Consider the following 15,439-nt stretch of genomic DNA (forward strand, 5'->3'; position numbering starts at 1 on the left):
CTTTTTTTCAGCTGGATATCACAGTGAGTTTGAAATCTAAATGGGGTTGTGCAGAACCACTTTGTTCCAACTCTCCAAAATCTTAGTAATAAATACATGTTAAAATACTGGAAGTATTTTATGATATCTACTAACCTCACAATTAAATTACTGTGTAAAGTTGGTTAAGTAACACAAAAGTTATTATATTAAGGTGTGCTTTATGAAGAGGCCAATGACAGTGCTGCGGTGAAACATGCTAATAGATTATATGCTGCAGCAATATATTGCCTTTTTATTGCTTTTCCACGGGCAGCAGATTCATATATAGTTATTACTGGCTACATTATCTGCTAGTTTTCTATCAAAAGTGATTCATTCTATTGAATCATTAATCCAATACTTACCATTCTTGGTGAAAATTCACTAGTATTAACACACTGCATAAAACGTTGACCTAAATCCACTGGTTTTGCAATACCCTGAGAACACTTTAACCTTGGCAGCACAGTATTTCTTAAGATAGTTTAAACTATCTACTGTGAATATTTAACAAGCATTCTATGTTGTGTTGTTGTTTTTACTAGGGACACACACACATACGCACACACACACACACGGTAACCAGTGCCATTCTCAGTTTAAGATGCTGAATGTTCATAAATCTAGTATGGGGAATATTGATGTGTATTGCACTAGTTACTGAATAATAAGAATAAAAATTTGCTTGTACATAGTGTAAAAATGGGGTCTTTTGTAGCAGCACATGGTGTGTTTAGAATGATATAACAGACACTGAATGTTCACATATCATACAAAATGCCATCTTTCTGTAGAAAAGAGGTGTCAAAAAGTTTCTTTGTACCTTTAACGCATGTGATTATGTAGTACAAAATGCAGAGTTTGTAAAATTTCTTGAATATACAGGCAAAAAATGAATAATTCAAAACAACTCATAAGTTCTACATTCTATTGTATCTTTTATAACACAGGCAGAAGATAGCATTGTGTTCCCAGTAGAGCTGAATTTGCACAAGTTACACCTCTGAAAATGCCAGATGGTCTATGGTCTACTTTTGAGAGCTGTCACATATGTAAAGATTTGAAAAAAAAAGAAAGACAGCTGAATGAGAGCAGCGGATCATTAAAGGGAGAGTGAGAGTCCCTGGGTATCACTGTGTTTTAAGAAAGCATTGTGTTGTTTCCCGTATTACGCTTTTCTTTCTTTTTCTTTTCTCTTTGTTAAGATATACACAACCTTTAAAAATAAGGTAAAAACATTTCTGTGTTAAACTGAATGGTTGTGACTTAATCTTAAAAACTGTCAAATGCTTTTTATTCTTTATACTAGAATGCAGTCATATGGTTCCTAATTGGTTTCAAGTGTATTTTAACCATAAGATTCAAGTCTCCCTAGTGAAAAATTATCAATAAAGTTAAAATAAATTTAAATTGGTATAACTAATACATTTGGGGGTTTTATTCACTTTTGATTTGACCTACATATCGTATGTGAATATTCTAAAGCCAGTCAGCTAAAAAGTTGTATGTTAATGTTAAAAGATTGAAATAAGAGTACTTTGCGAGTAGAATTTATCTCTTGATCCTAGTAAAAATAATAAAATTAAACTAAAACAAATAATTTTGCATAACTTGGCTTCTCCAAGATTTCCCATTTCCCATTAATTGGCAAAATAGACCTGATATTTGAGACAGAAAATATGATAATGTGCCATATATTGTAATATGATACTGAAACGTAAACAATTGCAAACAACCACTTCCAATTTTGCTAGATTCTAAAGGTCATAACTGTCAATTCTAATAGCTTTGTCATTTAGATTTACAGAATTCTTCTTGTGTTCTCTGCCCTTATTTATTGACGGAACGATAACGGCTCTCCCAACAACTGAGTTATTGATGAAGCATAACATTTTATATCCAAGAATTTCAAGTAATATATCTACTTGCCAGATTGTTACCTGGCAAGATGCTTCCACACATCATTTCTGAAATGATTACTTCTTTATTAATACCTGCATAGGATGAAAATGGAACAAGATCAAATTGGTCTTGCATAGGAATGGGGGATGTTGAGTTCTGTTCTATGCCAGTGATTGAGTAAGTTGTCTGCCCACACATGTAAAAAGAGTATTTTATTTATACACTATCATATTTTAAGTTTCTACTAATCTTTGGAGATTTCCTTTTGTCAGTGAATTTCCAGAGTGTTTGTGATTACTTGGAGGTTCTTGAAATACATTTATCCTTCTATGAATGAGTGAAGCATTGGTATTGTGTCCTTAATTCTAAAAGGCCAAGTCAACCAAAAGATTTGAATTAAATTATTACTTATCAGATCCGGAAAATAAGACCACAGGAGCATGGTTGCTGTTCTTGTTGTTGTTGTTCCTGTTGTTGTACTAACCTGCCTGTCCACACATATCTAGTTAGTTATGAGGCCTAAAAAGAAAAAAAAAAAGCAACCACCTTCTGTAGAGCTTTGCTGTTTGGTTGTCAGATGCACTTCATACTTGTTCTACTGGTCTGGACAATTTGACAAATATTTTTTTTTTTTAATGTTTTAGATAAGGTGCTTTTGACATTCTTACAAATGAGGATTTTGTTTACAGTTCAAGAACAATGGCTTTGTGTGTGGGGTGGGTATGTATGTACACTAGAAGTAAAGGAGCATGGTGATCAGTTTTTCTCTCCTGTGATACCTGGGATGGTGCATCAAGGTCTGCTACAATTAGGAAGATGTTGAGCAGCGTGAAATCCTAGCCATTTCGTTTTCTTTCAGAAGTATAATTAAGTTTTGCTAATGTTCATGCTTGGTCTGTGTTATTGTGCATGCTTTTAACTAATCTTTTGGTCTGTGAGGAGGTTTGATTTGATTAGGAGGTTGGACCTTTCGTCCCTTCCAACTCTTAGACCTTTCCCTGAATTTGAACGGCACAATCCTGTCCTATTTAATTACATATTCGGTGTTAACTTTGGCTAGCTACTGTGGAAGAGTTTTAAAAACCTGCTTCAAGGCATCTAGAACTATCTGGCCTGAAATTCCCCTTGGCCCAGGGCATCTTCCTGCTCCTCTCTGGTAGTGTTATCATTTGGTGCCTTGTTTAGCAACTTTCTTTTATTGAGTGTATGTGTACCTTATTCTGCTGGTATATCTCACAACCTGCTACCTAACAGACTGAGCTCATGGTGGTGGCCTTGAGTTCATGTTGGAGACTCCCAGGCTGTTGGTCTTGGCACACTTCTATGCCATGTACCCACCAGCCCACCACCCAGTCAGGCACAGTTCAGGACTTCATGCCCACCAAGACAACCATGAGGCTGTCCCAATATATATTGAGCCCAAGATATTCTTTAGATAATTTCTATTTGGTATTCTATACTGAACATGAAAATAGGCTCTTGTGATTGGAAGAATGGCCAGTGACTTTTTTGTCTTGGATATTTCCTTATCTAGTGAGGTTTGGAATTATGGGATTTGGGAGGCTTTGGGAAGCTCTGCACAGGTGGGAGCCTCATTAAGATGGACTGTCCCCAGAAGCAGCTGGATCCAGCTGGTTTCCAGACTGTGCTCAGGGAGTTTTCAGCTGATGCTCCAGGGCTTCTTGTTGAAGCATTGGTCAACTTCTCAGATTGGAAATTGATCTGGGTGGTTGACATAATTGCTTCCATATCCCTTCACTTTCTGACAGATTAGAGATAGCTCTGTGGTTTACTGAAGAGCTGCTGGTAATGAAATAGTTAAGAGGATGGCTAGAGCACAAGAGGAGGAATATTCATAGCGAATCTGATTGAAGACTCCATTTGAAGGCCTATTCTGTGGTGGTTGTAAAGAAGTTGTTGTAAATGTCAGCAGGTGAACCTGTAAAACCATCTGTATCCTGCTGGGATGAGTTTGCTCAGCATTTTGGAGAAAAAGTCACTTACTTGTACTTAGATGGTACATTTACATCTGGATCTGTACCAGGAATCAAGCTAGCTTCCATTAATAACAGTTGTCTGAATGCATTTCAGTTGATTTGTCCTGAGGATGGTGACAAGTGCTATGGGAAGTCCATGACACAACATGCCAGTTTTATACATGTCCTTCTTGGCTTATTGTTGGGAACCAGTTGAGGCTGCCCAGCCTGTCAGTAATGAATGCCCCGTTAGCTGAGGGCTCTGATCCTGCCACCTTGGAAGAGGTGATGCTCACGTCCCTGATTTTAAAAAAAGGAGAGAAAATTAAAAGAAAACCTGTCTTGACCTTTCTGTGTTTTCACAGAATTATCAGCCAGTCTTGGGAGCAAGCTACTGAAATGGATAGTGGTGGAAGAACTTCAGGTGCTTTTGGATGAAGCTAATTGTCTGGATCCTAATTGGTCAAATTTCTGAACTTGTTTTGGGATGGACATGCTCTTGTTTACCCTAGTTGACAATTTAAAGTGGGGGGGGGGAGTTTGTGACTCTGAGACTTTTGATACCATCAGCTTGTATCCTTCTGGGTCCCCTTTGGAGTTGGCAGTTGGATATACTGTTTTGTCATGCCTCTGCACCTACCTGGATGGCAGATTCCAGAAGGGAATTCTGGGAGACTCTTGTATGCCCCATGGGAATGATCCTGTGGGGTTCCTTTCGCATCAATATTATTTCACATACTTTTAAATATGAAAATTCTGGGAGAAGATGTCTAGGAATTTGGAGTGTGATGCTGTCACGTTTCCCTTGGGCCCCCTCTTTCCGTATGCACTCACACACAGAGAGAGAAGCTTCAGTCTCATGCCTTTAATTCATTATCAACAAGTTTATTACAGATGCAAATCCTCAAAGACTCTCAGGCTACAAAGGAATGCTTCCAGGGTGTTCAAATGGGAACATGGAACACCAACGTTGCCTGCAGTTTAAAGTGAGGCTTGCTGGTTAGACTAACTTAGGGAGGGAAGTCCCGCCCTTTCAGTGATGCTTCTCTATGTCGCCTCTCACGCATGGCTAACCAGGTCGACCGTCTGAGCTCCGCCCCTGATGTTTCCCACTTAGCTTTGCGCCGCAGTCTACCATCTCTTAGGCCACAGCCCCCACTCTCCTCCTCCTCCTGGCTTCTCACAGAGGGGGGGAAAGGGGGGGCTTCAGGCCCGTCCATCTGGGAGTTAGTAACCTGAGAAGCACAGCCTCCCATTTCTGAACTGGCTTGGGAAAATGCATCCCGCGGTTCTGGCTGTTCCTCTTCTGAATCTGAGCTGCTAACTACCTCCCTGTGCTGAGAATCAATCCTGACAGATGCTACCAGTATGATAGCATCACATCTGTTTAAGTGTGCTTCTGCATAAATGAGGGTTTGATTTTCTGTTCTTAATGGTGACTTTTTGTTGTGTTCTTTGGCTCTTATGCTCCACCTTTGTCAGTCGGCTGTTTTTATTTTAATCATTGTGCGTTTTAGCATCATTGTTTTCATGCTGCCATTTTTACTTTAGATAAAATTAAACAGCCTTTGGAACTTGCTGGCTGAAATACAGCCTAAAAGTTTAGTAAATAAATAATGTGGGTTAATTTTTAATCCATGTTTAGAGAATCCTGTTTTGGCTCAGGATATTCAATTTGATCTCTTCTGGCTTCAGAGCCCTAAGTTTTCTATTGTTTAATCCTCAAAGTAATTTTTAAGATGAATTCCACATGACTTGTGTTTTCTTACAACAAATAAATATATTCTAGGACAAAAAATCCCTCTTAAAAGAAGAGTTGAGCTTATTAATTCACTTCTGCTCCTAAAATCCTGGAAATTGTGAGTAGAGGCTCCTCCCTTAAACTTTCATTCCATGCAAGCAGTAAAGACACTGTATAGTCATGCAAGCCAGGTTTTGAACTACGCTCAAGGGGAGAATCTAACAAAAGTTCCGGTTGCATAACTGCTTACAGATCTTAGCTGGGCCAAGCAAAATGAGATATGGGAGACCTGTAACTGGATCTCCCAATTTGGTATCTCCGCTCCCCCGCCCCAGCAACACCTATGGTGAACCCTGATTTGGATTGAGGCCACAGCACTGAAGGCAGCATTTCAGTTTTTTCTGCCCCATGCCATTTTTCTCATCTAAATCTTCCCCTCCTCACTGGGGAAAGCTTAGTGGGCTAAATAGCACCTTTAGGAAAGTGGTGGTTAAGACCGGGAGAAATGTGTAGAGGGTGACTGTTAATCCTCCAAAGATTTGCAGTCCAGGCCACTCCTGCCCTCCCCTGATGCTTGCTTCTATTTTATTTTTAAAGGGAAACTTTATGATATCCTACTCGCAGATCTCCCGGTTCCCCTTTAGTTCTTCTGGTAAGTGTATGTTGGTTTTAGGCCTGTGTTTGTTTACCACTTAGGGCCAAACAAAATGGTCCTCGAGACTCCGTGCACTTGGGCTTTCAACCCGAATCTTCTCCCTCTGCAGGTTGGGACTGAGTGACATGCTAAGGACAGCAAGATAATGAAACCAGACAGGGATAAATGGGATTACCAAATTTTCAAACTTAAAGGGTGTAGTGAGTTGGATAGTGAGCAAGAAAGCGGACTTCACAGAATTCCTATATGCTGGTGGTAGACCTGTGTAATTTGGCTTAACCAGCAGCTTTGTGGTTAAGTAAGCAAGCCTTTTACACCAGGCCTTAATTGGTTCCAAGCAAGTACAGCTCCCTATGTCAACAACTGTACATTGCTAAGCCTTTGCCCAATTATCTCATGAAGTAAGAGATAAAGGTGCTGCCTTGATTCTCATAGAAGAGCTGGGAGGCTCCCTGCTCCCAGGAACTGGAATGTTGAGGCCGTGGTCTCAGAGAAGGGGTGATTATTTTCCCAGCCTGCAATGCTTTGAGCACCTGGAGGTGGGGGAGAAGCCCCCCTTCTCCTGAATGTGCGTGTGCTGGCTTGTAAGCTGCTGATAGGGGAGGGAGGCATTTCCTGTCAGCTCATGAACTGGAGGTGGGTATTTAGTAGAAAAGCTTATAAGTTCCAATCCACAGGCTTTGTGCTTTCATCTTGCGCCAAGAGGCAATACATGCGCAGGCCACCTCGGACAAACTTGTGGCGCCAGGAATGGCTTCTCTGTCTATCTTGGGGGTTGAGATAGACACTTCAGCTGTGACAGCTTCATTGACTGATAAGTGTGAGCTTTCTTTGCATATATATTTTGCATCTATTTTCTATCGCTAAACGGTCATCTTTTTGCACAGGTGACTTAGTTTCATCTTGGGAATCAAAAGAATCTACTTGACAGAATTGCAACCCCAGATCAAGACAAAGGGATTTATGTTATTCTCCATTATATGCAGTATTTCATTTTTTTGTTGACTTGTAGTGATTGACAAAAGAAAAGGAAGAGCTTACTCTGCACGGATACAGTTAACCACTCTTTTTTCCTTTCCCCCCCTTTAAAGCACAACCTCAACGTTTGCCTCAGCCAAATGCTTCGCCATTTGAAAAGTGTAAAGACGAAACTGGCAAAATACAAAATGGTCATGCAGGTCTGAGTAATGGAAGTGGATTTCACAATGGAGTCAACCGTGGCGCACCGGATAGCAGAAAATTCTCAGTGCCTGTTTCCCAAAAAATGCACAGAAAAATTCAGTCCAACTTGTCTGTCAACAGTGAAAGCAGCAAGAAAAGCTCTACATATTCTCATAAGCCAGGTTCTTTACCTGAAGGTAAGCAGAAATCTTATAAGTAAACTGAACCCAGAATAACCAAAACCTATTCCCACTAATAATTACACAACCAACTAAAAATAATTGAAGAGCATGAGTCGTGCTCCAGAAGCAAATAGAAATCATTACAATAAAACATAAGTTACTTCCCCAAAGGAAAATATTAAGTATTTGAAGGAAATTGAATGAGAGATTTCCTGCTTTCAAACATTTGTGCACCTCACTATTGATCGTATGTTTGGATGGAAGAGTTCTAAATTGCTAACGGTTTGGAGGTGTCATCACAGATGCAGCCTGGAGTGGAAGTGCTTTAATTTAGGAGATTGGCAAATCCTTTAGTACCTGTAACGGCCAGTTCTCTGTGGATGAAATTTTGTCACTGAAAATGGCTTAATTCATTTCCCAAAGGCCCATATATTCTGACCAGAATATAACGTAGGCCAGTGCTTTAGTTACCACTACCTATTTCTATGCATGTATAAATGCTTTTTATTCCTTCCCCCCAGTGCACAGTATATATCAGCAAAGTAAATATATTTCCTTCTTCCAATTTTTGTTGCTGCCCACAATTACTCTAATGGCCCCAGAGTTCCTGAGCCTATTTTTATTCTACTGCTTTCCCTTTCAGTGCCACTATACGCAGTAGGTTTTGCTTTGTCTGTTTAAACAGAAGCTGGCAAATTATCTTATTTTTGATGGTATAAGCATGTCACTTCACAGCAGATGTCTGTCTGTCTCTGCATACTTTGTGGAGAAAGTTAGGAGAAGGGAAGAGGCTTAAAGGCCCAAATAGACAGGTTTAGATATATAGAATATGAAGTGTGTTTAGTGATATGGACTCATTCCTGGGAAGTAGGATAAGAGGCTAAAAGAAAAGAAAGGAGGGGAACAAGGCAGGATATACATTTTGGACTCAATCAGTAACTTGTCTGTATTGCTATAGAAGATCCAGGTGAATTTTAACAAGCTTAAATTAGAAGTGTGTAGACATCTTCAATTTATTTTGATATTGGTTTATAATATTACATGGGCCAATTGTAGCGTAAATAGATATATCCTCAGAAGCTGATCTTGGCTGCTTCCTTGTCTCATCCAGGTTCCTTGTATTAAAAATTTACATTACAGAACATTATAAGCCCACCTTTACAAGTCATTGCTGGGCTTGAGCATGGAAACTATTCTCACTGTGGTCTGATTTTAGGAAGGAGGCCCCTGCTGTATTAACAACTCTGTATTGGGTTGAAAAATCAGAAAAGGCGGCAAAGAATCTCTTATAGACATTGTTGTTGTTGTTGTTCAGTCGTGTCCGACTCTTCGTGACCCCATGGACCATAGCACGCCAGGCCTTCCTGTCCTGCGCTCTCTCCCGGAGTGTGCTCAAGTTCATATTCATTGCATCCGTGATGCTATCTAGCCATCTCATCCTCTGCCGTCCCCTTCTCCTTTTGCCTTCAGTCTTTCCCAGCATCAGGGTCTTTTCCAGGGAGTTTTCTCTTCGCATTAGGTGGCCAAAATATTGGAGCTTCAGCTTCATTATCTGTCCTTCCAATGAGCACTCAGGGTTGATTTCCTTTAGGATGGACTGATTTGACCTCCTTGCAGTCCAGGGGACTCGTAAGAGTCTTCTCCAGCACCACAGTTCGAAAGCATCAATTCTTCGGCGCTCAGCCTTCCTTATAGTCCAGCTCTCACAGCCATACATTACTACTGGGAAAACCATAGCTTTGATTAGATGGACCTTTGTCGGCAAGGTGATGTCTCTGCTTCTTACTATGCTGTCTAGGTTGGCCATAGCTTTCCTCCCAAGGAGCAAGCGTCTTTTAATTTCATGGCTACAGTCACCGTCTGCGGTGATCTTGGAGCCCAAGAAAGTAAAATCTGTCACTGCTTCCATTTCTTCCCCTTCTATATGCCAGGAAGTGATGGGGCCAGATGCCATGATCTTAGTTTTTTTAATGTTGAGTTTCAAACCAGCTTTTGCACTCTCCTCTTTCACCCTCAACAAGAGGCTCTTGAGATCCTCTTCGCTTTCTGCCATTAGGGTGGTATCGTCTGACATAGGAAAAGATATTTTAGGATAGAAGTAATTCCTGGAAAATTCTTGGAATCTAGTTTACCATACATGAATCACTGCATGCTTTTATAATATGTAAATGTTGTTACATTGCTATTACATTTCTAAACTTGACTTGTTTGCAGAACCTTACTTGGTCAAAGCCATGATTTCACTTAATACTAGTCTTCATAGAACATTATCTCATCTGAAAGAGCATATTTTCAGAAATATTGTTCAGTAACAGTCCATCCTAAACTGTGCCATTTCAGGTTGTAAATTGGAGATTACATGTTTAATGCTCCCTTGTAGTGCATTCCACCCCCCACCCCCACCCCCATCCCCCAACACACACGTATTGTAGTTCAGAAAGCTAGTCAGGGAAAATAGCCTAGGCTTACCTTGGTTATCTTTCTTGAATTCTTGACATGACAGAACTTTGATGTATGGGAACCTCTCACCTGAAGTGTTACAGTCTAGGAAGAGTTAGAGCATGTGATATTATGAATGTGACAATTAAAACATGATATAGTGCTATGTGTGCTATGACATAGTGTTTTACTACTGTAGTCTTTTGTAGAGAACACAACTTGGCTCTGAACAGTAGCCATCTGTTAAAAGTTGTTGTGGTGTGCATTTTTGAATCACCTTTTTCTCCTTCACACCCTATGCAATACTTTGTATTTGTACTCAGTCCTGTGGGACTTTAAAGGCTTGAATTCATAAGATGCTTTGTGGAGATCAGGAAGAAAGAATAATTCCCCCAGATATCCAGACTTCCATTCCTTGGGCAAACATCCAAAGGATGAATTGTTTTAGTGCACACATACAACTGTATCCTTAGTACAGCCTATCCCAACCCCTTCAGGTGCCCTCCAGATGTTTGGGACTTCAGATCTCATCATCCCCAGTCAACATGACCAATGGTCAGGAATACTGGGAGTTGTAGACCAAAACATCTGGAAGGTACCATCTTAGGGAAGACTTCCATACTTCATATGATGACTTAATTTGGGGGATTAACAGGCCAGCTGAGGAGAAGAGGTGCTAGACACCTTACAGCTGTCCCCTCTTCTGGTTCTTCCCCAACCTGATGGTTCCTGACAGCCTTACCAGTCTGCCCTCGGGTCTGGTGGTGCTGCTGCTGAATGCCAGGTCAGCCCAAAGTAAAATCTCCCTCATCCATGATTTAATTCTGGATCAGGGGGCTGACCTGGTATGTATTATTGAGACCTGGGTGGGGGAACTGGGAGGGGTCACTCTCTCCCAGCTGTGCCCTCCTGGATACTCGGTGCAGCACCAGCACGGACTTGAGGGTTGGGGAGGAGGGGTTGCCGTGGTCTATAGGAATTCAATCTCCCTCTCCAGGCTTCCTGCTTATTCGAGTGCAGATCTTGAGTGTTTGTACCTTGTGTTGGGTACCCGGGACAGATTAGCGATTCTGTTGGTGTACCGCCCACCCTGCTGCCCATCAGACTCCCTGCCTGAGCTGACGGAGGTGGTTTCAGACTTGGTGTTGAGGAGCCCTAGGATGATGGTCCTGGGGGATCTCAACTTCCATGCCGAGGCCGCTGTATCCGGGGCGGCTCAGGACTTCATGGCTGCCATGACAACCATGGGGCTGTCCCAATATGTCATCGGCCCAATGCATATAAAAGGACACACGCTTGCTCTGGTTTTCTCGACTGGGCAGGAGGATGGTGATCTGAAAGTGGAGGAATTAACATCTGTCCCTTTGTCATGGTCAGATCACTTCCTGCTGAGGTTTAGACTCCTGGCAGCCTTCCCCTTCTGCAAGGGTGGGGGACCTATTAAAATGGTCCGCCCCCGGAGATTAATGGATTCTGATGGATTCCAGAGGGCTCTGGGGGATTTTCCTGCTGGTATGGCTGGTGCTCCTGTCGAAGCCCAGGTCTCTCTGTGGAATGCAGAGATGACTCGGGCGGTTGACACGATCGCACCCAAGCACCCTCTCCCTCTGAGCAGAGCCCAGCCAGCTCCTTGGTATACACCTGAGCTGAGGGCAATGAAGCAAGAGGGGAGATGGCTAGAGCACAGGTGGAGGAAAACTCATGCTGAGTCTGACCGAACACAGGTAAGAGCGCACTATCAAGCCTACTCTGGCAGCGAGGGTGGCAAAGAGACAGTTCTTTTCCACCAGCATTGCATCTTCTCAGTGTCGTCCAGCGGAGATTTTCCGAGTGGTTTGTGGCCTGTTACATTCTTTGCCAGGGAGAGAGACGGTGGAACCCTTGGTGGCATGCTGTGATAAGTTTGCAAGGCACTTTGAAGATAAAGTCGCTCAGATTCGTCATGAATTGGACACCACCATTAATGCAGTTCCATTGGTAGAGGCGTTCAGAGCACCGTCTGGTCCAGTTTTATTGGATGAGTTTCAGTTACTGAGGCCTGAAGATGCAGACAAGGTGCTTGGCCAAGTCCGATCGACCACTTGTGTGCTTGACCTTTGTCCTTCATGGCTTATTAAATCAAACAAGGAGGGGATGTCTGGCTGGGTCCAGGAAGTTGTAAATTCCTCCTTGAGAGAGGGAGTGGTGCCTGCCACTTTAAAAGAGGCAGTAATTAGACCACTCCTGAGAAAGCCTAACCTGGACCCAGAGGATGTTAATAATTATAGGCCAGTGGCCAACATCCCCTTCCTGGGCAAGGTGCTTGAGCGGGTGGTTGTAGGACAGCTCCAGGCACTGTTGAATGAAACGGATTATCTAGATCCATTTCAATCGGGCTTCAGGCCTGGTTTTGGAACGGAAACTGCCTTGGTCGCCCTGTGGGATGACCTCTGCCGGGAGAGGAACAGGGGGAGTGCAACCCTGTTGATTCTTCCGGACCTCTCAGCAGCTTTCGACACCATCGACCATGGTATCATTCTGGATAGGTTGTCTGGGTTGGGAGTTGGAGGCACTTCACTGAAGTGGTTCCGCACCTACTTGGATGGCTGATTCCAGAAGGTGGTGCTGGAGGATTATTGCTCTGTGCCATGGCAATTGTGCCATGGGGTTCCACAGGGCTCTATTTTATCCCCCATGCTGTTTAACTTCTACATGAAACCGCTGTGGGAGGTTATCCGGAGGTGTGGGCTGAGGTGCCATCAATATGCGGATGACACCCAGCTCTACCTCTCTTTCTCATCAAACCCAGGTGAGGCGATGGCTGTTCTGAATCAGTGCCTGGGCACGGTAATGGACTGGACGAGGTCCAATAAACTGAAACTCAATCCAGACAAGATGGAGGTACTGTTAGTGGGTGGTTCGTCTGCCTGGCTAGGTGATATTCAACCTGTTCTGGAGGGGATTGCACTCCCCCTAAAGGATCACATTCGTAGTTTGGGGGTGCTCTTGGATCCAGAACTGTCACTTGAGGCACAGGTGAACTCAGTGGCACGGAGCACTTTTTATCAGCTTAGGCTGGTATACCAACTACGCCCTTATCTGGACAGAGATAGCCTAGCTACAGTTATCCATGCTCTGATAACGTCTTGTCTAGATTACTGCAATGCGTTATACGTGGGGCTGCCTTTGAAAACAGTCCAGAAATTTCAGCTGGTCCAAAATAGGGCAGCAAGATTGTTAACAGAGACTGGCCTGCGAGCTCATATCACGCCAGTACTTTTCCAGCTGCACTGGCTGCCAGTCCATTTCCGGGCCCGATTCAAAGTGCTGGTATTAACATTCAAAGCCCTTAACGGCTTGGGGCCAGGTTATCTGAAGGATCGCCTCCTCCCATATGTGGCCGCCCGGACCTTAAGATCATCCTCAGCAGCCCTTCTCCATGAGCCCCTGCCAAAGGAAGTGAGGCAGGTGGCTACTAGGAGGAGGGCTTTTTCTGCTGTGGCACCTTGGCTGTGGAATGAGCTCCCTAGTGAGGTTTGCCTGGCACCTACATTGTATTCCTTTCGTCGTCAGGTGAAGACCTTTTTATTTTCCCATGCATTTTAGCTTTCTAAACTTTTAGCTTTGCTGTTTTAAATCTGTATTTTAAACTTCTGCACTGCTGCTAGGTTTAATTGTGGTTGTATTGTTATATTGTGGTTTTAATGTTCTATATATTTTAAATTGCTTTATTGTGTGCTCTTTGGTTTTAATTTTTGTGAGCCGCCCAGAGAGCTTCGGCTATTGGGCGATATAGAAATTAAATTAAATTAATTAATTATTTAATTAATTAATTTTGTTAAACATGCTCTTTTATCATTGACCTAAATACTTTCCACAGGGGTGCTGGTTTTTCATATAACCACTATGCTCTGCAGCCTCCCAGATTTAAGAATCTATTTTTTCCCAACATGGCTAGTCTGTGGATCAGTCTCCTCAAACCTGTCCTCTTTAGGGATGTATGAAAGTCACTTACCTTTTCGCGGATTCTGTTCATGGTGGAGGGGGAGGCGTTCCGTCCCTCCCCCCGGAATGCTTGACGGGGGGAGAGGCGATCCGGTCCTCTCCCCCCCCCCGGAATCCTCGATGGCCGGCTGTGCTCCGTGGCGGCTCTGCGGAGCAGCCAGCCAGGCCCAGGCCAGGGCCATCTGCAGCCGGATTTCTGGCTGCGGAGGGCTCTGGGTAAAAAAACAAAACCGCATACGCAAATGGCGGCTGCTACAGCCGCCACCATTTGCGTTCCTTATTTTTCACCCTCTTAGTCTACGTAAATATTTACGTAGACTAAGACGGCGAAGAATAAGGAACGCAAATGGCGGTGGCCGCAGCCACCGCCATTTGCATACGTGTTTGTTTGTTTTTTACCCAGACGTGATAGGCTACGTAAGTCTTTACGTAGCCTATCATGTCTATGGGGCGGGGGGAAAGAAAAAAATACGGACTGCAAATGGCAGCGGCAGCAGTCGGTCGGAAGACCAGCCGCCGCTAGAGCTGCCGCCATCCCAAACATCCGCCCGAGGTAAGTCTCGTCCTGGGGGGGATCCTTGGGGGGCGCGGGGGGCAGGCCGTTCCGCAATGGATTTCGGGGGCCCGAATGCACTGGCATTCAGCCTCACCGAGATCCGTTGCGGAATTCTCTGACATCCCTAGTCCTCTTCCAACATCTGTTTCAGTGCCTCTCACTAGCAGATGGGTACTACATAGTCCTTGATTGCTAATTGAACTGGTTGCCTACCAACCAGTAGCCACACCTTAGTTAAAGATTCAAATCTACTGTGGTCTCAAGCCCATTATTCAACAGTGAGGCAACGACTTGTTCAGTAAGATGTTAGAAGGGAAAGGTACATAAGAAAGCACAGAAGACATTTATTCTGCAAATACAGATGTGATACCAAGATAATGAATTAAGCAGTAAAAACTAGTGCTGTGCTGAAAATTTCTCCCACATTTTTTCTGTCATTCTCATTCAATTTGATAGTAAAGAAATGGCTTTTGAAAAAAAATTCAAAAGATGAGAAATTTCGGAGGAATTCTCATGGGCTGGGTTCGGAGTTCTTGTGCTTACCTTACTTATGAAGTGGCTGAGGAGTGTGCATGAGCATCCTCTCTGTCACTGTACAGTAATTTCTGTGGCAGCTTGTAGCCTCCTTGGCTTCCTATACTTCAGTTAAAGCCATCGTGAGGAAGACATCATGAGGCAATTCCTCCCATGGGGCTTTTTCAGTTCAGGAATGGCAGGTGCCTGGGAGGCTGCAGAGCAATGGAAAGATGTATAATAGAGAGAGAGAGAGAACACACCCAACACCCTCAGCCACCTTGCAGTGATTAGGTAAGCTCAAAAACC

The 15,439-nt window shown here is 43.2% G+C and overlaps 1 protein-coding gene across 2 annotated transcripts in view; it reads left to right on the forward strand.

The window, feature by feature from the left end:
• MDFIC (MyoD family inhibitor domain containing) overlaps nucleotides 1-15,439 on the forward strand; it is a 76,738-nt gene that overhangs the window by 34,182 nt on the left and 27,117 nt on the right. Inside the window, exons 2-3 of one of the 2 annotated variants that reach the window (XM_084810793.1) lie at nucleotides 972-6,292; nucleotides 7,387-7,653. In XM_084810793.1, the coding sequence (XP_084666919.1) occupies nucleotides 6,211-6,292; nucleotides 7,387-7,653 (349 nt within the window). In that variant the 5' untranslated portion in view covers nucleotides 972-6,210. The remainder of the gene's footprint in view (nucleotides 1-971; nucleotides 6,293-7,386; nucleotides 7,654-15,439) is intronic. The other variant, XM_084810792.1, reaches the window with a different exon arrangement.

This window comes from Heloderma suspectum, chromosome 7, assembly GCF_057233095.1.
Source record: "Heloderma suspectum isolate Gila_16-S chromosome 7, 16-S_ref, whole genome shotgun sequence".
Classification (NCBI taxonomy): domain Eukaryota; kingdom Metazoa; phylum Chordata; class Lepidosauria; order Squamata; family Helodermatidae; genus Heloderma; species Heloderma suspectum.